General features: G+C 43.2%; 1 protein-coding gene across 2 annotated transcripts in view; it reads left to right on the forward strand.

Annotated features, from left to right (window-relative positions):
* The window catches only part of MYO16 (myosin XVI), a 505,809-nt gene that overhangs the window by 43,572 nt on the left and 437,701 nt on the right, over nucleotides 1-24,536 (forward strand). Inside the window, exon 2 of one of the 2 annotated variants that reach the window (XM_061133099.1) lies at nucleotides 3,127-3,297. In XM_061133099.1, the coding sequence (XP_060989082.1) occupies nucleotides 3,222-3,297 (76 nt within the window). In that variant the 5' untranslated portion in view covers nucleotides 3,127-3,221. Of the gene's footprint in view, nucleotides 1-3,126; nucleotides 3,298-18,259; nucleotides 18,271-24,536 lie in introns of those variants that run through there. The other variant, XM_061133100.1, reaches the window with a different exon arrangement.

Raw genomic sequence — 24,536 nt, forward strand, 5'->3', positions numbered from 1 at the left:
CACTTAGATGGACCAGTGCTGGTTCATGGATTTTTTTGGTTGTTGTCATTGGTCTTTAATTGACAGATGTTGACAGAATGTGCTTAGGAATATTTAGACAGTGAGGTGTTGCTGTAACATCCAGGGAACTGGTCAGGGGACTCATCTCTGACCAGCAGGGACCACATAAGGTACTGCTGAGCCTGAGTGATGTGTTGCAAATGGTGTGAGCTGCATGTTAGTAGAACCACACTATTTTTTAGGTCTCTGAGTCTGTGATCCATTTTGAGATAATTTTTCTCTATAGTGTTAAGTCAGGGGTCCAACTTTATTCTTCTGTATGGGGATACTGGGCTTCCCTTGTCACTCGGCTCGTAAAGAATCTGCCTGCAATGCAGGAGACCTGGGTTCGATCCCTGGGTTGGGAAGATCCCCTGGAGAAGGGAAAGGCTGCCCACACCAGTATTCCGGCCTGGAGAATTCCATGGACTGTGTAGTCCATGGGGTCACAAAGAGTCGGACACGATTGAGTGACTTTCACAATGTGGGGATACTAAGCTTTTCAGCATCATGTGTTAAAAATATTATTCTCTGCTATTTGCACCTTTGTCAAAATTAAATTGACCCTAGATGTAAGGGTTTATTTATGGACTCTCAGTTATATTCTGTCGATCTGTGGTCCTTATCCCATTACCACAGCGTCTTGATTGTTGTCACTGTTGAATCAGTTTGAAATTGTCAGTGTGGGCTCTCTGTTGTTGTTGTCTAGTTGCTAAATCTTTCCTTGTAGCTCAGCTGGTAAAGAGTCTGCCTGCAATGCAGGAGACCCAGATTTGATTCTTGGGTCCGGAGGACCCCCTGGAGAAGGAAATGGCAACCCGCTCCAGTATTCTTGCCTGGAGAATCCCATGGACAGAGGGGCCTGGTGGGCTACAATTCATGGGGTCGCAAGAGTTGGACACGACTTAGCAACTCAACCACTACCACCGGTCACTAAGTCATGTCCGACACTTTGTGACCCCATGGACTGTAGCATGCTAGACTTCTCTGTCCTTCACAATCTTCCAGAGTTTGGTCAAACTCATGTCCATTGAATTGGTGATGCCATCCAACCATCTCATCCTCTGCAACCCCCTTCTCCTCCTGCCCTCAATCTTTCCCAGCATCAGGGTCTTTTCCAGTGAGTCGGCTCGTCCCATCAGGTGGCCAAAGTATTGGAGCTTCAGCATCAGTCCTTCCAATGAATGTTCAGGGTTGATTTCCTTTGGGGTAGACTGGTTTGATCTCCTTGCAGTCCAAGGGACTCTCAAGAGTCTTCTCCAACATCACAATGTGAAAGCATCAGTTCTTTGGTGCTCAGCCTACTTTGTGGTCCAGCCCTCACATCCGTACATGACTCCTGGAAAAACCATAACTTTGTGAGCTCTCTAATGTTCTTCTTTTTAAGATTGTTTTGGCTACTCTGGGTCTTTTGCCTTTTCATATAACTTTTATGACCAGCTTACCAATTTTTTCACAAAAGTCTGCTAAAATTTGATAGGATTTGTGTTGAATCATTGTAGATCATTCTAGGGAATATTGCCACCTTAATAATACTTCGACTTTCTATTGATGAATTTGGATTATCCATTTATACAGTCTCTAGGTTCTTTCAGCAATGTTTTGCAAGTTTGACTGTACAAATCTTGAACTTCTGTTATATTTATTTCTAAGCATTTTCATTATTTTTGTTGCCATTTTAAATAAGTTTTTTCCTAATTTTATTTTGACTTGTTCGTTATTATTGCATAGAAATATAATTGATTTTTGTATGTTGATTTCATATCCTGAAAACTTGCTAAATTCAGTTTTTAGTTCTAATAGTTTTTTTTTTTCTTTCGGTATGGATTCCTTAGGATTTTCTTTATACAAGAGGATACATTTTGTTGATAAAAATAGTTTTACTTCTTCCTTTCCAGTCTGGAAGCCTGTTTTTCTATTTTTTAAAAAAATTATCTAATTATCCTGGCTGGAACCTGCATTTTCGTGTTGAATAGAAGTGGTAAGAGCAGACATCCTTGTCTTGTTTTGATCTTCAAGGGAAAGCTTTCAGGTTTTTATCATTAAATATGATGCTAGCCCTAAGTTTTTTGTGAATGCCTTTATTATGTTGAAGAAGTTTCCTTCTCTTCTTAGTTTGTTAAGTGTTTTTAACAACATTAAATGCTTCTCTGTATTTATTGCAATGATCGTATGTCTTTTGTCTTTTATACTATTAATGTGGTGTGTTGCACTGACTTCTTTTCACATGTTAAACCAACTTTGCATTCCTGGGATAAATCCTACTTGGTCATGGTGTCTAGTTGTTTTCATATGTTCCTAAAGTTCAAATGCTTTTATTTTGATGAGGATTCTTTGCAGCTATATTCTTAAAACACTTGTCTTTAGTTTTCTTGTGATATCTATTTGGTTTTGGTAATACTGGCCTCATAGAATGAGTTGGCAACATTTTCTCATCTTTCATTTTTTGAAAGTTTTTGTGAAGAATTGGTGTTACTTCTTCTTTAAATGTGTGCTCTGCTTCCCAAACAAAGCCAGATGGATGGGCCTGGGAAGCTAACAGTTAAAGCTAGACTTTTGTACTTAGTTGCCTGTTTTGGGTACTAGAGTCTGAAATACTTTGTAGATTCCCCCAAGTCAATGTATATGTTTGAGATAATAATACATGGAAGACTTCTTTAATTCAGGACTTGAGGGAAATTTGAAAAATTGAGAATGATCAAATCTGTTTATGATTATAAATGGCATTGTTATGGTGAGGAGCCTTGCCTCTTTTCTGGTCTTGTGTCTATTATTCTACCTTGCAGCTAAGCTCTTCAGTGATTTTGTGCTGAGATTAGGGCTTTCCTTTGAGAGGGTCATTATTTTGAATTAAAACATCTCTTGGGTCTATTAGACACTTGCTTCAAGTTAGCTTTGTGGACAATGTATTTATCAAAGACGTTCTTAGGGGGCCTAAGGTGACACTGACAGGTTGTTGTAATTTTGGATTTTGGTAGAAGCAAGTCCAGATCTGATTATTTCAGATTTTAATATTGGCAAAAGGTGAAAAAAAGAGAGATAATGAGGCAAGTAGTTTTGCTGTATTTCCCTTTTTTTTTTCTTCAGGCTCTAAGAAAATGCTTCTTTGATGACTGAATCTCTGTGAACTGTGGAAGTCCAGGAATTGGCTCACCGGTTAAGGATAAGAGGATCTAGTGGAGATGAAAGCAGGAGCATCAGAGGATGGCTCAGAACTGAGGATTAGCCCCGGGAGGAGATCAAGACAGAATTGTCAAGGTTGGTGAACTGTGGAGAGTAGGAAACATAAAACCTGTGCCTGGGCGGGGAAACACTGCGGATGTTTAAGTTTGTGAGACTGAAGCTGATTTGAGAAATTTCCGAAGTAAGAGACTAATCAGGAGTGTGGTAGTGAATTGTAATTTAAGGTTTTTGTTAGTGGTATGCTGAGAGTGAAACATATTTTAAAAGACTTCAAACCTGCAGGCCATGGAGGAATAGAGGAGGAGCAGCGTTGTAGGTTTTACATCTCACACCAGCATGGGCGTGCGAAGAACACCAAGTGATTTATCTAGTGCTTTTTTGTCTTTGAAAACAAAATTGGCTACTTGTAAATTCCTGTGTAATTATTCCTGAGTGTTTTCATTATTTCTGTTGCTATTGTAAATAAATGTTTCCCAATTTCATTTTGATGTGTTCATTATTAGTGCACAGAAACATAATTGATTTTTGAAGGTTGATCTTGTGCTCAGCAAACTTGCTCATTTCGGTTATTCGTTCTTAACGATTTTTCTGGTTCAGGTTTCTTGGAGTTTTCTATATGCAAGAGGGTGTCTTTGTTGATTGAGGTAGTTTTATTTTTCATTTCCAGCCTGGGTGCCTGTTACTTCTTTTTATTGCCTGACTGTCCTGGCTAGAAAGTCCATTACTGTGAATAGAAGTGGTAAGAGCAGACGTCCTTGTCTTGTTTTGATCTTCAAGGGAAAACTGTCAGGATTTCACCATTAAGTCTGATGCGAGCTCTGGGCTTTTTGTAGGTTCTCTTTATCAGGTTAGGGCAGTTGCCTTCTCTTTCTAGGTTTGTTGAATGTTTTTAGTAAGGAATATTGTTGGACTTTATCAAATGCTTCTCTCTGTATGTTGCAAGGATCATGTGTTTTTTTGGTCCTCTATACTATGAATATGGTGTGTTGCATGGCTTTCTTTTCATGTGTTAAACCAACTTTGCATTGCTGGGATAAACTCTACTTGATCAGGTATATAATCCTTTTTATATGTTTATGATTTCACTTGCTTGTAACTGTTGAGAATTTTTTTTTTGTATTGATATTTGTAAAGCATCTATCTTAGCAGCATATTTACAATAGCTAAGACATAGAAGCAACCTAAATGTCCATCTAAAGATGAATGGATAAGGAAGATGTGTACATGTATACAATGCAATAACAGTCATGAAAGAACGAAATAATGTCATTTGCTGTTACAAGGATGGACCTAGAGATTAAAACACTAAATGAAGCAAGTCAGACAGAGAAAGACAAATATCATATGATATCACTTACATGTAGAATCTAAAATATGATATAAATGTGCTTATTTATAAAACAGAAACAGACAGACATAGAAAACAAACTTATGGCTACTAAAGGGGGAAGAAGGTGGGGAAGGGATAAATTTGGAGTTTGGGATTAGCAGATACAAATTGGACTTCCTTGGTGGCTCAGATGGTAAAAAATCTGCCTGCAATGCGGGAGGCACGGGTTTGATCCCGTTGTCAGGAAGATCGACTGGAGAAGGGAATGGGTACTCTCTCTAGTATTCTTGCCTGGAGAATCCCATGGACAGAGGAGCCTGGCAGGCTACAGTCCATGGGTCTGCAAAGAGTCGGACACAACTGAGTGACTAACACTTTCACTTTTTTCATATGCAAACTCCTATACTTAAGATAAATAAACAACAACATCCTACAACAATAGCACAGGGAAATGTATTCAGTATCTTGTAATAAACCATAGTGGAAAAGAATATGAGATAGAATCTTCCCTTCTCCAGGGGATCTTCCCGATCCAGGGATCAAACCCAGGTCTCCCGCATTGCGGGCAGATTCTTTACTGTCTGAGCCACCAGGGCAGCCCATACATACACGAACGTACACGTGTAGGTGTAACTGAGTCACTTTGCTGAGCACCGGAGGCTAAGACAACATTGTAAATCAACTACCCTTCAATCTAAAACAGAGACAGAGATCTGTAGTTTGGGTTGGCAGTTGGCAGAGTCTGAGAGTAGGATGCATGGGGCCCTGGCAGATGTAAGTAAGCAGGAGCCTGACCCTGAAGACGTATGTACTGAGCAGTGGGATTTGGACTTTCTTTTCTAGAGCAGCTGCCAGCAAGCTTTTTTTTTTTTTGGTAAAATACCAGAATGCAAATGGTTTCCAGTTTGTGAAGCATACGGGTGTCTCAGCTAGCTCTCAACTCTGCCCATGTGGTGTGAAAGCAACCTCAGGCTGTGTGGACAGTGCCTGGGTGACACATTACAAGTGTAGACAGGCCTGAGCCAGGCTGGGTTTGGCCCATGGGCCCAGCTTGCATCAACCCATTGAGAATCTCACCCTTTGTCTGTCTTTGCTAAATAAGCATACCGGTAAGCAGATACTCCCCTTAAAAGTATTGTCTAGGGCTGCTTCTGTGATTTTGTTACAGAAACTGGGGCTTCCCTGCAAGCTTCATTGGTAGAGAATCCACCTGCAGTGCAGGAGACCCCAGTTCGATTCCTGGGTCAGGAAGACCCCCTGGAGAAGGGATAGGCTTCCCACTCCAGGATTCTTGGGCTTCCCTGGTGGCTCAGCTGGTAAAGAATCTGCCTGCAATGTGGGAGACCTGGGTTTGATCCCTGTGTTGAGATGATCCCCTGGAGAAGGGAACGGTTACCCACTCCAGTTTTCTGGCTTAGAGAATTCCATGGACTGTGTAATCCATGTGGTAGCAAAGAGTTGGACATGACTGAGCGACTTTCACTTACTGAAACTGGGTTGATCACAAAATCCAAAAAATTACTATCTGCATTTTGAGAGAACTTTTCCAGCCCTTGGTCTACAGTTTGTTCACTTGAAGCTGTGGCATAAGCAATTTGAATTTCAAGAAATTATTTTGGAACTATTATGGAGAATATGTTAATATTCAAGCAAAGAAATTGTTAGAAAGTTTTGCATATAGATAATAGAGATTGAAGACATTCAGTTCACTTCAGTTCAGTCGCTCAGTCGTGTCCGACTCTTTGTGACCCCATGGACTGCAGCACACCAGGCCTCCCTGTCCATCACCAACTACCGGAGTTTACCCAAACTCATGTTGACTGAGTCATGATGCCTTCCAACCATCTCATCCTCTGTTGTCCCCTTCTCCTCCTGCCCTCACTCTTTCCCAGCATCAGGACCTTTTCCAATGAGTCATCTCTTTGCATCAGGTGGCCAAAGTACTGGAGTTTCAGCTTCAGCATCAGTCCTTCCAATGAACACCCAGGACTGATCTCCTTTAGGATGGACTGGTTGGATCTCCTTGCAGTCCAAGGGACTCTCAAGAGTCTTCTCCAACACCACAGTTCAAAAGCATCAATTCTTCGGCGCTCAGCTTTCTTCACAGTCCAACTCTCACATCCATACATGACTACTGGAAAAACCATAGCCTTGACCAGACGGACCTTTGTTGGCAAAGTAATGTCTCTGCTTTTTAATATGCTGTCTAGGTTGGTCATAACTTTCCTTCCAAGGAGTAAGTGTCTTTTTATTTCATGGCTGCAGTCACCATCTGCAGTGATTTTGGAGCCCAGAAAAATAAAGTCTGACAGTGGTTCCCCTGTTTCCCCATCTATTTGCCATGAAGTGATGGGACCAGATGCCATGATCTTCGTTTTCTGAATGTTGAGCTTTAAGCCAACTTTTTCATTCTCCTCTTTCACTTTCATCAAAAGGCTCTTTAGTTCTTTTTCACTTTCTTCCTTAAGGGTGGTGTCATCTGCATATCTGAGCTTATTGATATTTCTCCTATCAATCTTGATTCCAGCTTGTGCTTCATCCAGCTCAGTGTTTCTCATGTACTCTGCATATAAGTTAAATAAGCAGGGTGACAGTATACAGCCTTGACATATTCCTTTTCCTATTTGGAACCAGTCTGTTGTTCCATGTCCAGTTCTATCTGTTGCTTCCTGACCTGCATACAGGTTTCTCAAGAGGCAGGTCAGGTGGTCTGGTATTCCCATCTCTTTAAGAATTTTCCACAATGTCTTGAAGACATTGACTGTGTGTAACTTTGATTGGAGATGTAAGAAAGAACCAAGATCTTGTTTTTAGGATATGAGACCAAAATTGATATTTTTTTTAGAAAATAGAGGTGTGCATGTTTTCTTCCATATCAGTGTGGAGAATTTTGCATGTATAGAAATCATATACTTAATCTATGTGTCTAGAAAAAACACTATCAAAAATGATAACATCATCTGTTAATTGATTAAGATCCAGTTTAAATCACTTTCCATTTGCTCTTCATTTAATGTATGAAGAAAGTGAAGAGGAACTAAAGAGCCTCTTGATGAAAATGAAAGAGGAGAGTAAAAAAGCTGGCTTAAAACTCAACACTTAAAAAACAAAGATCAAGCCATCTGGTCCCATCACTTCATGGAAAATAGATGGGGAAACAATGGGCAGACTTCGTTTTCTTGAGCTCCAAAATCACTGCAGATGGTGACTGCAGCCTTGAAATTAAAAGACGCTTGCACCTTCGAATAAAAGCTATGACAAACCTAGACAGCATATTAAAACACAGAGATGTTACTTTGCCAACAATGGTCCGTCTAGTCAAGGCTATGGTTTTTCCAGTAGTCATGTATGGATGTGAGAGTTGAACCATAAAGAAACCTGAGCACTGAGGAATTGATGCTTTTGAACTGTGGTGTTGGAGAAGACTCTTGAGAGTTGGTTGGACTGCAAGGAAATCCAACCAGTCCATCCTAAAGGAGATCAGTCCTGAATATTCATTGGAAGGACTGATGCTGAAGCTGAAACTCCAGTACTTTTGCCACCTGTTTCGAAGAGCTGACTCATTGGAAAAGACCCTGATACTGGGAAAGATTGAAGGCGGGAGGAGATGGGGACAACAGAGGATGAGATGGTTGGATGGCATCACTGACTCGATGGACATGAGGTTTGGACATGAGTTTGAGCAAGCTCTGGGAGTTGGTGAAGGACAGGGAAGCCTAGTGTGCTGCAGTCCATGGGGTCACAAAGAGTCGGATATGACTGAGCAACTGAACTGAGCTAATATTTAAGCTACAAAGAAACTACATATCTCCTTTGATATAGATATTTCAATTTAGAGGCTAAATAACATTACAGAGACTTACTTAAAATCAAGGTACAAACACTTGAGTTTTCCACAGGCATTGGCTACAAAATTGTATGTAGGTGGATGCCCTAGGATGCAAATATTCCTTTAAAAATCACATAGTTGATTTTAACATAGATATATTAGCCTTGGCAGTTCTTTCCTGAAGCATAATCTAGTATTCCAGTTTTTCATGCTCCTTTCAACATGCTAGTGACTGCAGGCAGTTTTTTTCTCTAGGGACCGTGTTTCAGCACCAACGCCTGCTCTCAAGCTTCTCCGCAGATTCTAGGGGTCGTGGCTGCATCTTGCTGTTGCTCCCTCTCTTTGATACCTCAGTTTTCCTTTTTATCTCTCTTGTCCTTGAATGTCTCGTGACTGGCTCTTTATGCCTGAGTCCCTGGAGACACGAGCTGGTGTGGTTCTGTCTCCCAGCGGCTCCTGGCTGACACTCCCACCGTCTCTCATCCCCTCCGCTCTAAGTCACAGTGCTTAGAGGTGCTTGACAGAAGATTCTCTTGCCCTGTTTTGCTCTGTGGAGCTGGGGCAGAGGCGAGAGGTTAGGATCTTTTGCTGGGGCTGGAGGTCAGTTCCTGGATCCTTTTTGAGGAGATGGACTCACGAGGAAAGAGGATCATGTCCTAGAAAGTCATCCAAGCCAAAGGCTTAGTCATGTGTTGCCGAGGGGCCGCTGGCTGGGTCTCGGGGAGCTCATGCTGCCTCGTGTGAAGCCGTGCCGAGGAGACGGAGGGTTGGTTTGCTGGGCTCTTGGGAAACATGAGGGATTCCCTGGTGACTCACATGATAAACACTCTGCCCACAGTGCAGGAGACCCGGGTTCAATCCCTGGGTCAGGTAGATCCCCTGGAGAAGGACATGGCAACCCAGTCCAATATCCGTGCCTGGGAAATCCCATGGGCCCGGGAGCCTGGTGGGCTGCAGTCCACGAGGTCACAAAGAGTCAGGCACGACTGAGCGACTTCACTTTCTTCACTTTAGGAAACATTTAGGAAAGTGCTGTTGTCCCAGGGACTTGTTTTTGGGAAGCAGTGAGCACAGAGTCATGCTGCCCAGAATAGTTACTAGTGGGGCTGGGGGGCCAGGGAAGTGACCAGGTGCGTCCCCCACAGCCCGTTAGAGACACAAAGGGGAGGGGGCCCGTGGGGACCTGCAGGCTTCTTGGGACCTGGAACACAGTGGAGGCCCGTGCTCCGTGCAGTTCCTTATTTGCAGTCAAGACTGTATGTCCACACCGATGTGGATGTTGCTGGTATCTTTTGCCTAGGTTGTGTGGAGTCATTCCATCAGTCACCATTGCCTTTGGGACAAACCCAAGAACTCAAATTAGAAGCCATTTAGACATTTAGTCTCGGGTAGCTCAGTGGTAAAGAATCTGGGTTGGGAAGATCCCCTGGAGAAGGAAATGGCAACCTACTCCAGTATTCTTGCCTGGGGAATCCCATGGACAGAGGCGCCTGGCAGGCTATACTCCATAGGATTACAAAAGAGTCAGGCACGACTTAGCCACTAAACAACAACAGCAAATTTACAGGGATAATCCCAAATGGCAGCCAGTTGGCACCTGGAAGAGAAGCTAGTCTTTATGCACTTTGGGCTTAGGAGGATTCACACTGCTAACTGAATAAATGCTGAAGGCCAGTTTTGGGGGTATCTCCCCAAGAAGAGAAGTCTATCTAGTTGACCATCTGCATTCATGGGAGATTAGTTCTTTCTCTCTAGTTGGAACAATTTACTCATATCAGGGCACTTTAAAATAAAATTAATAAAGTGTTCTAATTAATGCTATGGGCTTCCATGTTCAGCTGGTGGTAAAGAATCTGCCTGCAGTGCAGGAGACGCAAGAGACGTGGGTTCCATCCCTGGAAAGATCCCCTGGAGTAGGAAATGGCAACCCATTCCAGTATTCTTGCCTGGAAAATTCAGTGCTCAGAGGAACTTGTTCGGGCTACAGTCCATGGGGCGGCAAAGAGCTGGACAAGACTGAGTGACTGAGCACAATTAATGCTATGGTTTGCATATACTGCAATACTTAATCCTAAAGGTATACATGAACATTTTGATGGAGGGCTTTCCTGAGTAGAGGTCCACAGGTTGGTGGATTGTCCAAGAGCCTGTCTTCTCTTAATCACACTCATATTACATGTCCTCTGATTTCTAGGTTTAAAATTCTTAAGGTCGAACTAGAAAAGAAAGACACACACCTGACAATTTGAATGCAGAGGTTTTTCTAGGTTTTATGAATTTCCCTTCAAGCATTAAAGTTGCTTGTCCCTCAGTTAACTGTACAGTATTCATTTGGGTAGCTTTTTGTTTGCAAAATATTAAGCTTAGTTTTCATTGTGATAACTCTATTTGTACTGCTTATCTGCTTATTTAGTTCAGTTATGTGCCCATAACAAGTAAAGAGGCACATCATCTTTGGGACTAGGTCATGTACTCTTGGCGAACTCCCATCTCTACAGGTGGGAATAGAATTCTCCAGACTGACTGTGGTCACAATGCCACCAACGTGGATGAAGGTACTTCACAGAGGGAAGAGGGGCATTCTGTAGGCTGTCTGCTACCTAATACACATTTCTAAAAGTAGAATCACATTCTAGGAATGTGAATGTCGTTAGAGATGTTGGATGAGGTTTTTGGGGACTGTCAGAACCCTAAGTCATATACAGATGACATACACAATGTAACTAGCATATAATATGCAAGTTGAATCTGAAATGGTCACATACCTTCAGGGGAAAGTCCTGAAAACCAAAACATTAGGCTTGAAAGTACTAGGGGATCTGAACTAACTTATAGTAAAAAATTTAGGAAAAATTGTAGGTATTCATCTTATCTTGGAATGTCCTTAGGGGCATGCAAAAAAACATACTGAAACTATTCAATATAAGCTACATTGAACAAAATCTTCAAACTCTATTACCATCTGATTCTTGTTCAAAGCTGTTTTCAGTAATCGAGGTGTCTTTTTTCTCCCTGTGAATGTCCACCTTTCTTCTTGCTTATTTTTGGGTATAATATCTGTATTTCTTATTTTCCTGCTCTCCCTAGAGTTTAATCTTCTGTTGTTCCGTCTCAAGGGGCAGCCCCGGGCAGCATACGACGCCGGCTCAGTCTGTCAGCGCTCTTAGAGTCAAGTGGAGCTGTTTAGATGCTTCCAGCGTTCCCAGTGTGTTTATTGAACTAATGCATATTCATTGTTTCCTTTTGAGAGACTGTAAATCATTTAGATAGATTCAGTAGTGTAGTTTCAATATGTTTTCTGTGTACTATTAAGGCATTCCAGGATAAGATGAAGACCTAAATTTTTTTCCTAATTTTTTAATGTGAGTTAATTCAGATCCCCCAGTACTTTTCAGAATGATGCTTTGGTTTTCAGGACTTTATCTCGAAGTGTGTGTGTGTGTGTGTGTGTGTGTGTGTGTGTGTGTATGTATGTGTGTGAGTTAGTTATCTGACTCTCTGGGACCCCATGGACTGTAGTCCACCAGGCTCCTCTGTCCATGGAATTCTCCAGGCAAGAATACTGGGGTGGGTTGCCATTTCCTTCTCCAGGACATCTTCCTGACCCAGGGATTGAACCCACATCTCCTGAGTCTCCTGTGTTGACAGGCAGATTCATTACCAGTAGCGCCACCTGGGAAGCCCTTACATGGTAAAGGTCCTGCTGGGTATGGAATTTGCTATTTGCTTCTCAGAGGATTAAATGCAATCCACTCAAAATCCCGTGTCTTAAAGGAACACCACCTGTGTGTTACAATCAGTTGCTTGTTTGGGAAAGGGACATTTTCCTCATTAGTACTTTGACAAATGTGGCTATTTTCCAGGCCGTGCTGATCACAGACATGCCTCATTGCTTGCTGAGTGTTAAACAGAGGAGTTTGTGGAGAAAAGTGGCATACAGAAAATATGGCTTGGTCTGCAGCATTCTTGTAGCAGGAGCCCCCTTATCTACATTCATTAGAAAGTTATGCATACTGTACAAAGGGAGACAGAAGTCAGAGACTGCCTCCCTTCCAGAACAACAGCCCACACACCAAACTAGAAAGTTTATAGCAAGAGCAAGGTTCGGCAGGATCCTGAGGAAGGAAGGTATTTTGATGGTACTCATGAGTGAGTTTTGCAAAGAGTTCCATTTTACCTCTTCCAGATGCAAAATAGGTCTGCCCTTCTAGGCCTTTTGTGGTTGGGTGTGTGACATGCAATATTACCCATTTAAGCTTTTCCAGTGTCAGACTTTATTTTTTGGGGCTCCAAAATCACTGCAGATGGTGACTGCAGCCATGAAATAAAAAGACGCTTACTCTTTGGAAGGAAAGTTATAACTAACCTAGATAGCATATTAAAAAGCAGAGACATTACTTTGCCAACACAGGTCCGTCTGGTCAAGGCTATGGTTTTTCCAGTGGTCATGTATGGATGTGAGAGTTGGACTGTGAAGAAAGCTGAGTGTTGAAGAATTGATGCTTTTGAACTGTGGTGTTGGAGAAGACTCTTGAGAGTCCCCTGGACTGCAAGGAGATCCACCCAGTCCATCCTAAAGGAGATCAGTCCTGGGTGTTCATTGGAAGGACTGCTGTTGAAGCTGAGGCTCCAATACTTTGGCCACCTGATGGGACGAGTTGACTCATTAGAAAAGACTCTGATGCTGGAAAAGACTGAGGGCAGGAGGAAAAGGGGAGGACAGAGGATGAGATGGCTCGATGGCATCACTGACTTGATGGGCATGAGTTTGAGTAAGCTCCGGTAGTTGCTGATGGACAGGGAGGCCTGGCGTGCTGTGATTCATGGGGTCACAAAGAGTTGGACACGACTGAGCGACTGAACTGAACTGAAGCTTTTCCAAAATATTTTCTTGAGCTCCTGGCTGACTGTATGTATACCAAATACCTCATTCTTCTGTTTCTCTTTTCTTCTTCTTTTTTTAACCCAGAAATTGCATCTATCTACTTAAAAAGTTTAGAAGCCATTTCAAGTATTTTCTGAAATCATAACCCTGGAAAATTGGGATCAACTTGGAGGGAATAGACCTGATTCAGTCTTTTATTATTGTCCCTTTGGAGCAAAATTAGAGAACACCATGGACAAGACTTGAAAACAGTGTTAAGATATCGAGAACGTAGGCAGAGTAACTCCCCAAGTTCAAATGTCTTCAATTTTATTCTCTCATATTCATTTTTCTTCTTTAATCCTGTACTTGTATGTCTAAATGTCTATGAGTAACTATTTCATAACCTGTATTATGCCCATTTTAAAGAAATTACCAAATATCTATTGGGCCTCCCTGGTGGTTTAGATGGTTAAGAATCTGCCTGTAATGCAGGAGACCCAGGTTCGACCCCTGGGTTGGGAAGATCCCTTGGAGAAGGGAATGGCTACCCACTCCAGTATTCTTGCCTGGAGAATCCACAGACAGAGGAGCCTGGAGGGCTACAGTCCATGGGATTGCGAAGAGTCTGACACGACTAACCGGATAATGCTTTCACGAAATATCTATAATTATGTGGATGAGAAACTTTTGGGTTCTGAAAGAGTATTATCAAAATGTCCCCATTTTTTTGAACAGCATATTTTTAGCATAGACTAAATTACCAGTAGATTTTTCTCTTAATTCATGCTAAAAATTTTTTTAAAGTATTCCACATTTTCACAAAGAGCTATACAACCTGACTTTTATTCAGTGGGTCTCAGCCCTTGCAGTGCACTAGAAATGCTGCATGTTTAAATACAGGAATGCCAGGTTTTACCCCGAGGGTCAGGTTTAATTAGTGTAATTGTGAACACTCCCCAGGTGATTCTAATGAGTCATCAGTGTGGAGAAACACAGTTTTATTGGGGCCCAGACTCTGCTGTGCACACGTTTTGAGTGGAATCGTGTCCCTAGAGTGTGTTGAAGTTCTAACCCCTGGACCTGTGGATGTGAGCTTATTTGGAAGTAGGGTGTTTGTAGGGGTAATTGGTTAAGGTGAGGTTGGGTGGGCTCTAATCCAATGATTGGCGCCTTTGAACGAAGAGGTTCGGACTTCCTGGTGGTCCAGTTGAGAGCCGAGAGTTGAGGTTGAGAGTGCGGACTCCGGTGCAGAGAGGAGGGGTCCTGACTGGTTACGGAAGATCCCGCATGCCGCCTGGTGCCGCCAGAAAAACAGACAAATAAATCATAAGTTAGAAGAGGGGAATTTGGGCGCCGAGTTGCACAGAGAGGAAAATGCCATGTGAGGTCACAGAGGCAGAGGAGATGAAGAGCGAGCAGGCCGTGGGGAGATGGCCGTGGAGGTCGGAGCGATGCGTAGACCACTCAGGGAGCATGGGGACCACCAGCCTCCGGAAACCGGAAGGACCGGGCCGTTCTCCCCTGGAGGCGTTGGTGGCGACGCGGCCCAGCCAGTGCCTCGACTTTGGATCCCGCGCCTCCAGTCTCGGTGAGAAGGAATCGCTGGTGCTGTAAGCCAGACAGCTTACTTAGTGACCGCGGCCCTAGGACGCCGGTCCAGCAGGTCCAGCGGATTTGGTTGGATTTATTGAAGGTCAAGAGGTTCAGTTCGTCCCACCCAAGGACTTACACCGAGTCCTGGGTGTGGATCACTGGCTCCTGGGTTTCTCCTGCCTTCTCCGGGCCCTGCCGCGGGTGGCCACAGCGCTGACATCGCCGGGGGCTGGGTGGAGAAGCCGGCGCAGGTCCTGAGCTCGGGGCCCTGAGCCCCACCAGCTTCGGAACAAGACCCCTGCGCGGTTCCTGTGCTGCCCTGCGGTTTGAGAGGCCTGGCCTGGAGGGGGTGAGGAGGTGCCCCAAAGAAGGAACTTGGTGGCTGAAGCCATGGACATCACTTTTGAAATGAATATGATCTGCAGTCTCCCAGGGAATGCACTTAGTACATAATAAGTACAGTATATTTTCCTGCACAGAAAGGAAAACATAGTTAAAAACCGAGTTCGACAGAAAATATGGATCCGCTTGGGTTTTGAAAGAAAAGTCTGGCTTTTGGGTTCATAAATGGTTAATTTTCCACCCTTGGGTTTTGAGCGCCAGGCTATTTTATTTCTCCTCTTCAGCTTCCAGTCAATGGCCTTTCACCAGGGTTGGAAGGAGACATAACAAGCAAACCGATTGTGGGACTTATTTTCCCTGATGATGCTGGACAGTGTGGTGTCGGGAGAAAGGAGGGCTTGGATGTGGGTTTCACTGCCGTGGAGCCTTCGTTTGTATGTTAACGGCTTTCTCTTTCTTCTCCCCTGTCCTTCTCACTGCGCAAATGACCTACTTTGAAGTTTCAAATAAAAAGAAGTTAAATAGGCTTTTATTTGGCTCTTGATTCTGTCTTTTTCTAGCAAATTTGGAAGAGGTCCTGACGTTGAGTGTAACATGGCTGAGTGTGGAGAAGAAAAAGAACATTTCCTGTGTTCTTTTATTTTTTATTTTAGTTTTTTACTCGTCCACTAACGAGAACTTTTTTCGCTGGAAAGGAAAGCCACCAGCCTGCCAATGTTTGCACTCTATGAATAGAAGCATTTGCGTTAAAATGTAAAAAAAATAAGAAATAAAAAGATGATTACCCACTTTTGAGACATAGGATAACTAATCTTTAAAGGACCAAACCCTCTGTGTGTGTGTGCTGTGTGTCTGCTTAGCTGCTGTAGGAAGGAAAAAGGATTTTCCCTCCACCCTCCTGAGCTGTTTGCTGAGACCGTCTGTAACAAAAGATTAGCAGGAGAAAAACAAACAGAAGTTTACTAACTGTAGGTCACTTATACACCAGGAGGAAATGAGCAACCCCGGGGCAGGGGGGAGACTTAGAATTCAGGATTCAGTACCTTCTTACTGGGGAAGGGGAGGAGGGTGGAGGCCTCAGGGGGACTCAGTGATTGTTAGGAAGGAGGAATGGGCCTTAGGACTGGTGGGAAGTGGGAAAACTTGAGGCAGAGCTTGCCTGGGTGTGGGGTCCACCTTCCAGTGGGTGAGACTCTGGGGGCTGCAGGTGGGGGATTTATGACATGTGAGTTTCCTTTGGAGGATCTTCCTTTGGAGGATCGGTCTTGAGGCAGATCAGGGCTTCAGAGGGAGCTCCAGCTGCATCTGCTGTTCTGTAAAACGATCAACAGATCACAAACTTCTGTGGTCATGGTCTGGGGTGGCCTACCCTTCACTACATAGGATTCTTTTTGTCTTAGGTGCTTTGTGAGAAGCATGTGGTCATTTCCAATAGGGCTTCATGGTAAATGGTTGTTGTTGTTGTTTTTTTAATAAAGGAACAAAGTATGCTGTTGTTGAAATAGAAGTTGTTCAGGTGCTCAGTCGTGTCTGACTCTTTGCAACCCCATGGACTGCAGGACTCCAGGCTTCCCTGTCCTTCACTATCTCCTGGAGTTTGCTCAGACTCATCATATCCATTGAGTCAGTAATGACATCCAACCATCTCCTCCTCTAGGGGCCCCTTCTCCTCCTGCCTTCAATCTTCCCCAGCATCAGGGTCTTTTCCAATTAAGTCAGCTCTTCCCATCAGGTGGCCAAAGTATTGGGGCTTCAGCTTCAGCATCAGTCCTTCAAATGAATATTCAGGGTTGATTTCCTTTAGGATTGACTGATTTGTTCTCCTGAAATGGAAAACTTTTATGTAATTATTCGTTTAAATTGTAAGCCATGTACTCTTTTCCTCTGGAAACAATAAGTATAGTGCCTTTAAAATAATACACCCTCCTTTCACAGAGTTATGCTTAAACTGAACTAGTTGGGTGATAACCACATTTGCTAGTTCTGTGAACACGGATGGAATAAAACATCTTGCACTCTGTATCATGTGAAAGCTAATACTTATACTAACATTTTAATGTTATCTAATAGGGTAATATTTTCTCTCTTGAGACCTATAGGTAAATAAAGAGTCGTTGAGTAGGGGTGACTATTATGCTTAGATGAGTGACAACTCATGGTGGGGGATTTATTAGCAGTTATGTAGTATAAACATAACAGAATAAAATACAGTGTTCAAGCCTCAAATTCAAGAAACTGTTCTAGAGGAGTATTTAAGATCAAAACATACAACACTGGATGATGTAAGCTTTGTGGAAGGTACAGAAGGGATGCTGGAGTTGGGTTAATCCAATAGGACAGAGGACTGGTAGTGGATTCTGGGAAATTCCTTACCTGAAGGCAGAACTCTAGGGATGGATGTGAGTGCTACTGAGAATCTTTGATCTGGACCTGTCCAAGACGCCACTAAGGACAGGAGAGTACAATGTGTTCTTTACAATTTGAAGCCTGGCAGGTAAATAGTTTTCCTGTGTGTTTAACAATGAGGAGTCAGACTGTGGTTTCCACAGTGGCAAATTTTGACCCATAACACTGGGATGTATTTGCCTAGAACTCGGGACAGGCATGGGTGGGACCAGCTAGTGAGCTATTTGTTACCTCCAGCCCAGTCCGTGCCTTCCTCTGACTCTGCCTATGATTCCATTAAACCCATTCTCGCCCAAGGTCAGGGGGACATCACTTCCTCTCAAACCTGAGCTGGAGTCACACTTAGAATATTACTGCCCGGGGGTGTCTGCGGCTCCCAGCTCGGATCCCAAGCATCGGACAGCAAGCCAGCGCCCTGCTCAGCAGAAGTACCTCACACCACACCCCTCCCAGCCTCTGAGAAGGGTGAAGGAGCCCCTGCCATCCAGGAGCTTCGTGGCACCCACTGCCAGCCCAGCGTCTTCTTCTGATGAACGTAAACTCCTACCAAAAATAAACATCAGACCCTGCGTCTGTGGTGGATTGAAGCAAAAACAAGGCCCTTCCGTTGTCCTGTGTGAATACAGACAAAAACATGAACATCCTTCAAGCCACAGAAATGAAAGGACATCTCTCACGCTGGTCAGTATCAGTGATGCTGCTTTTGGGCCAACTGCATCTTTAGTCTTGCCCAGTCCTCCCTCTTAGGGATACGATTTATTGAGACCAATCACAGAATGGACCAAATATCTTGACATCATATGATTGAGAAAAAGAGCTCAGATCCTGGAACCCACTCCAAAGTTCCCCAGCCCCTTTGGGGTCCCCCAAAGGACCCCAGCAGGTCCTTTAATGAGTCCCTCTTGCTGAGATGCTCTGCAGTCCCATGACGCGTGTGTTGTCCCTCAATGCGGTGCATGCCACTCAAACCTGCTTCACTTCAGGAGCGTTCCTGGGGATCTGGGCTGGAGGCATCGTCTTTTTCTTCCCACCTTCCCCTATGCTTGCTTCTCTCACCCTCTGGCTAATGCAGCTGCTTCTGAATCCCAGCTGGTTTATTCTACTCTTCCCTCACTGCGTGAGCATCCACCCGTCCTGGGTGATGAGCTCTGATTTACCCATCCTGGAATGCCCCATTACTTGTCTCCCGGTGGGACAGTGGGGTACCGATCACTTTCAGACAGCTCTGGGGTGCAGGGCTTGACCATCTCACTGCTTGCAGCTCGGATAGTTCCCTTAGACTCCATCAGCACTGTGTTGGCGAAGCACGTGACCGGTCGTGGACCATCACCATCTGACATATGACAGTCATGAGCTCCTAGAAACATTCAGTCCTGGGCTGGATGGGATCTTTGTGCTGGGAAGGAGTTGGGACCAGTGCTTAGTGAGTCCCCTTCTAAACTAAAATTCTGTGATGTTATGGTTCCTTTTCCTTGAAGAAAAGGAATTTTTCTTGCTTCTTTGTGATCAGTTATGGATTGCTTTTGTTGAAAGGTAAGTCAGGGTAACTTCTAGATTATATATATATATAATAATATGTATAGTAATTTATTCCTTTCCAGACTTTGAACTCTAAAATATATTTAGTCTGTATATTTTATAGGTATTTTGACTGTGTGGGTAATTCTGAGATAAAAACGTCAAGTCTTGACTTCTCTTGAGAATTTGTTCTTCATGTACATTTCATCTCTCCTTTTTAATCAGCGCGTTGTTTTACACAGAATTTACTTCTTTCAGAGACCAGAAGCTTGTACAGTCAGATTGGAAAACTGTAGTTCATATTTTATTATTAATTTTGCTTCAGTTTTTCATAGGAGTCTCATAGGCTTGTTTAATCCCTTCTACAAAATGGAATGGATTCATGGAATCAGGTCAAATCTCCCCAGCCTGACATGGCTAGAAAAAAGTCTGGTCCTGACTCAGTGCTGGCTCTTTGTGTTTTCATAAAAATTTCCTCAAAAACAGTTTTGAATGTTATACAAGGTTATGCTCCCGAGTGATTAAAACAACCGTTGTGGTTAAGGTGGTGACATTCTTTTAGTGGAAGGAAGCTTATCTGGCCTCTGAAAAGTGAAGGTGAAGTCACTCAGTCTGATTCTTTGCGACCCGGTGGGCTGCAGCCCACCAGGCTCCTCTGTCCGTGGGATTCTCCAGGCAAGAATACTGGAGTGGGTTGCCATGCCCTCCTCCAGGGGATCTTCCCAACTCAGGGATCGAACCTGGGCCTCCCTGACTGCAGGACTCTTTACCGTCTGAGCTCCCAGGGAAGCCCGCTGGCTCTCTAAGAAGCCTGGTCTTAGATCTGGCCTCTACGAAGCCCTCCTCCCGCCTCCGGACATTGGGCTGTCCAATCACGGTGCCATCACAGCTGCTGTCCACATCCTGGGGAGTGTTTTGACACGGAATCCACCTTTGATCCCTTCAGTAAACAAAGCTAAGATTGCCACTCTCCTCCTCCTCCCCCAACTCCCCTTGGGTTCACTCTTGTCTTACTGGTAAACCTTTAACTTTATCATTGTATTGATTTTGATGTTCATCACACTGGCTCCTTTGAGTGCGTCTGAAGATGAAAAGTAGTGCTCAAGCCAGAGTTCGTTACCAAATTTAAGACTTCAATGTTTTTTTCTTACCCTGAGCAGACTTAATTCTTCTCTTCGTGTGAATTAAAGATCTGTACTATAGTCACAGAAGAACAGTGGCTGATGGTTGTGGGGCTGAATTTGGGGCTGCCTTAGGTCATCCTGAGCTGCTTTGTTTTCTAGAATGACTTAAGGAAAAAAAAGTCCTGGTTTGACTTAAAAGAATGGCCCCATCAGCTGCCTGGGGTGGGCGGGGGAGAGGCAGGGGTGGGGCGTGGAGGGTGCAAATAAGTGACAAAGTGTAATTACCTGTAAGTGACAAAGTGAAAGTCGCTTTGCGACCCCATGGAATACAGCCCATGAAATTGTCCAGACCGTAATACTGGAGTGGGTAGCCTCTCCTTCTCCAGGGGACCTCCGCAACCAGTAATTGAACCCACGGCTCCCGCACTGCCGGTGGATTCTTTAGCAGCTGAGCCTCCACGGAAGCCTGAGACTAAGTAAGGCAGAGGAGAGGTATGCAAAGGTTGTCTTTCCGTGTAAGTGGGTCAACTCTAGTTCACTCTTCCTATTGGGAGAGGAGGGAAAACTGCAGAATTAACCCTGCATTGTCCACAAGCTGATTTTAAGTCCCTTATTGGAACTTCAGAATGTGTGTATTTCGCTATCAAAGCTTTTTTGTTTGTTTTGGTTTCTGTTTTTGCTCTTTGATAGTTAGACTCAATATAGTTTAATGCAGTCCCTTTCTTGAAAATCTTACCTCTACTTAAACCTGGAAATAACAACTGAATTCTGAAAGTCTTCCTTAGGGAATCATACCTTCAAAAAGGAAAGATAGGCAACGTTCTGAAACACAAAGGAAGAAAGAAGGTGATTTTCTCAGTTAAAAGTGCTTTGGCAAATTCTTATGCTTGATTGATGTAACATTGAAGCTTGTAGTAGAAAATGATGACTTTTCGTCTTGAGGAACAAGTAAACATACATTTTAAATGTTGCTGTAAGGGGTATTGGGTGACTTAAAATTGCACACATTTTTTGTTTTCACAAAACTTGGTGTATTTTTTGTAGGATTCTAGCATCTAGATGGTCTAAATTTTTCAACCTTGACAATAACTTAAAAGGTAATAGCCACCATTTATTAATGCTTCCTGTATTTCAGACTCTGCTAGGCCTTTATGTGTGATATTAGTACATACTTACAACAAACTCATGAGCTCAGTTCAGTCGCTCAGTTGTGTCTGACTCTTTGCCACCCCATGGACTGCATCACGCCAGGCCTCCCTATCCATCACCAACTCCTGGAGCTTGCTCAAACTAATGTCCATTGAGTCAGTGATGCCATCCAAGCATCTCATCCTCTGAGTTAGGCATTTTTATTACTCTCTTACAATATATTTATATCAAAATGGTACATACCATCGTTAAAATAACCAAATGGAAGTGAAAGTGTTAATCCCTAAATTGTGTCCGACTCATGGACTGTAGCCTGCCAGGCTCCTCTGTCCATGGAATTCTCCAAGCAATAATACTCGAGTGGGTTGCCATGCCCTCCTCCAGGGGATTGTCCCGACGCAGGGATCAAACCTGGGTCTCCCATCTGAGCCTCCACAGGAGCCTGTTATGGAAGTGAAAGGCTCATAGTAAAAACTCATCATCTCTGGCCCCATCATGTATTCACCTAGTTTTGCACTCCAGAGACAACCATATCTTATTCTGTTTTCAGTTTTTTAGGGAGTTACCTCCAGATTCTAACACTGTTACAGTATAGTAGTGGATTTATATAGTCTTTGTCTATTTTTTAAAAATTTATTTCATTGAAGCATGGGTGATTTATAATGTGTGAATTTCCACAGCACAGCAAAGTGGCTCCGTTATATAGACATTCTTTTTGTGTTCTTTCCAATTACATTTTATCACAGGATGTTGAATATAGTTCCCTCTGCTATACAGGAGGACTTTGTTGTTTGTCTATCTTGTATATAATAGTTTGCACCTGCTAATCCCAAGCTCCCAATCCCTGCCTTGGCCACCACACATCTCATCTGTATGTCTGTGAGTCTGTTTCTGGTTTGTAGATAAGTTAATTTGTGTTGTATTTTAGATTCCACATATGGGTGATATCATGATATTTGTCTTTCTTTTTCTGATTTACTTCACTTAGTATGATAATCTCTGGGTGGGTCTATCCATGTTGCTTCATATAAGGTTATTTCACTGTTTCTCATGGCTGAGTAATATACCATTGTATAGTAATATACCATTGTGTATATGTACCACGGGGCTTCCCTGGTGGTGCTAGTGGTAAAGAACTAGCCTGCCAATGATGGAGATATAAGAGATGTGGTTTCTATCCCTTGGTCAGGAAGATCTTCTGGAGAAGGACATGTCAGTCCACTCCGGTATTCATGCCTGGAGAATCCCTTGGACAGAGGAGCCTGGTGGGCTATGGTCCATAGGGTCACAAAGAATCAAACATGAACTGAAACGACTTAGCATTCACATATATGTGCCTGAAGAACTGTGGACGGAGGTTTGTGGCTGGATAACATCACCGACTCAATGGACATGAGCTTGAGTAAGCTCTGGGAGTTGGTGATGGATAGGGAAGCCTGGCGTGCTGCAGTCCACGGGGTCGCAAAGAGTCGGACACGACTGAGTGACTGAACTGAAGTATATGTGCCACATCTTTACCCGTTCATCTAGACTTTCATTGTCTCTTGAAGTCCAGCTGATGGTTAAGGATTTAGTCCATCATGTACCTCATTTATGCCTTCCTCCAGCTCTCTTTCACCCACTCAGTTGAACATATGTATAAAATAATAAATATAAATAAATACAGTGTTATTTTTAGTTTCTTTCCTGGTCATTTACCATTGTAACCTCAAAAAAACAGACTTAAACCTGTTCTGCATCTGTGGTTCTGTCGGCTGCAGAGAGTATTTCTGAACTCCCCATTTTATAAAATACAGTTGTTTTTTCTCCCACCCTTCCCTGAGCTGCCATCCCCTCCCTGCTTTCCAGTTTCTATCAGCCACACTTTAATTTTGATCGGTTTGGATCTAAGTATGAAATTGCTGACATGCTCTGGCCTTTGACCTATAAAATTGGCAGTTTCATGTGTTCAAGGTGTATAGAAATTATGTGGCGTTTCATAAGCATTATTAAGGCTTCTGTGCCTAATTGAAAGGTTTTGAAATGGAAGACTAATTAATATCATGCATATTCCATGATGATCTAAATGTGTTTAGAAATATGGCTGCACCATGTAAAAGATGAATTCTTCATTCTTTACTATCCCCTTTGTTCTTTACTTTAGAATGGATTCCCGTCTGAGCGGTCTATTGTTTCCTTACCCAGAGACGCGGCTGCTCAGCCTTTGAAAGTATTCGTTGATTCGGCGGTGCTCTCAGTGCCGGCTCGTCATTACTGTGTTGGGGAGAGCTGTATCGGGGGCTCGGTGAAGAAGGCGGGCAGTGATCAGTATTAGTGTCGCTTTCATTTATTTGTTCTGCAAATGTTTATTGAGCACCTACGACGTGCCAGACACCATGATAAGAATAAATCAGACATAGGTCCCAGGCTTCAAGGGGATGACCCTCTAGTGTGGCCATTGTGTGGCATTCTACAAAATAAACAGTGGAGGGGCTGAGTGTGTGTGTGAATGCACACGTGCATACGTGTGTATGGGACTTGGACTGACATGCTTCCCAAATTCACTGAGATTTTAGGGCATGTTCAGATTGTCCTGTGAGTTGACTTGTTTTTTACTGAATGAATGCTGGTAGAATACAAATGTCTTTGTTTTCTGTAATGCCAGATTTGTTGTCTCTAACATAGGATTAGTAAAATTCTCATTTGTTTCACTGCACTGGTTCAGAAAGATTCTGTATTTCCATATGTGTGTGTGTGTTCAGTCATTCAGTCGTGTCCGACTCTTTGCGACCCCATGGACTGTAGCCCGCCAGGCTCCTCTGTTGATGGGATTTCCCGGTAAGAGCACTGGAGTGGGCTGCCATTTCCTCCTCCAGGGGATCTTCCCAACTCAGGGATCAAACCTGGGTCTCCTGCATCTCCTGCATTGGAAGGTAGATTTTTTTTTACCACTTGAGCCACTGATTTTTTTTTAATGAAATACTAAATTTATAAAACAAACCAAAAGTGAATTATCTTTCTATAATTGAAGAAACATTTTAGAGGCTGCTCTTAAAGTGATTACTTAAATTTTTATTTTTATTTTTCATTTTGTTTGTTTGTTTAACTGGTCCTATCGTATATGAATTGTTAAGTATCCCTTTTTGTTGCTTGACCTGTTATTTCTTAAAAAATGGT

Source organism: Dama dama, chromosome 30 (assembly GCF_033118175.1).
Source record: "Dama dama isolate Ldn47 chromosome 30, ASM3311817v1, whole genome shotgun sequence".
Classification (NCBI taxonomy): domain Eukaryota; kingdom Metazoa; phylum Chordata; class Mammalia; order Artiodactyla; family Cervidae; genus Dama; species Dama dama.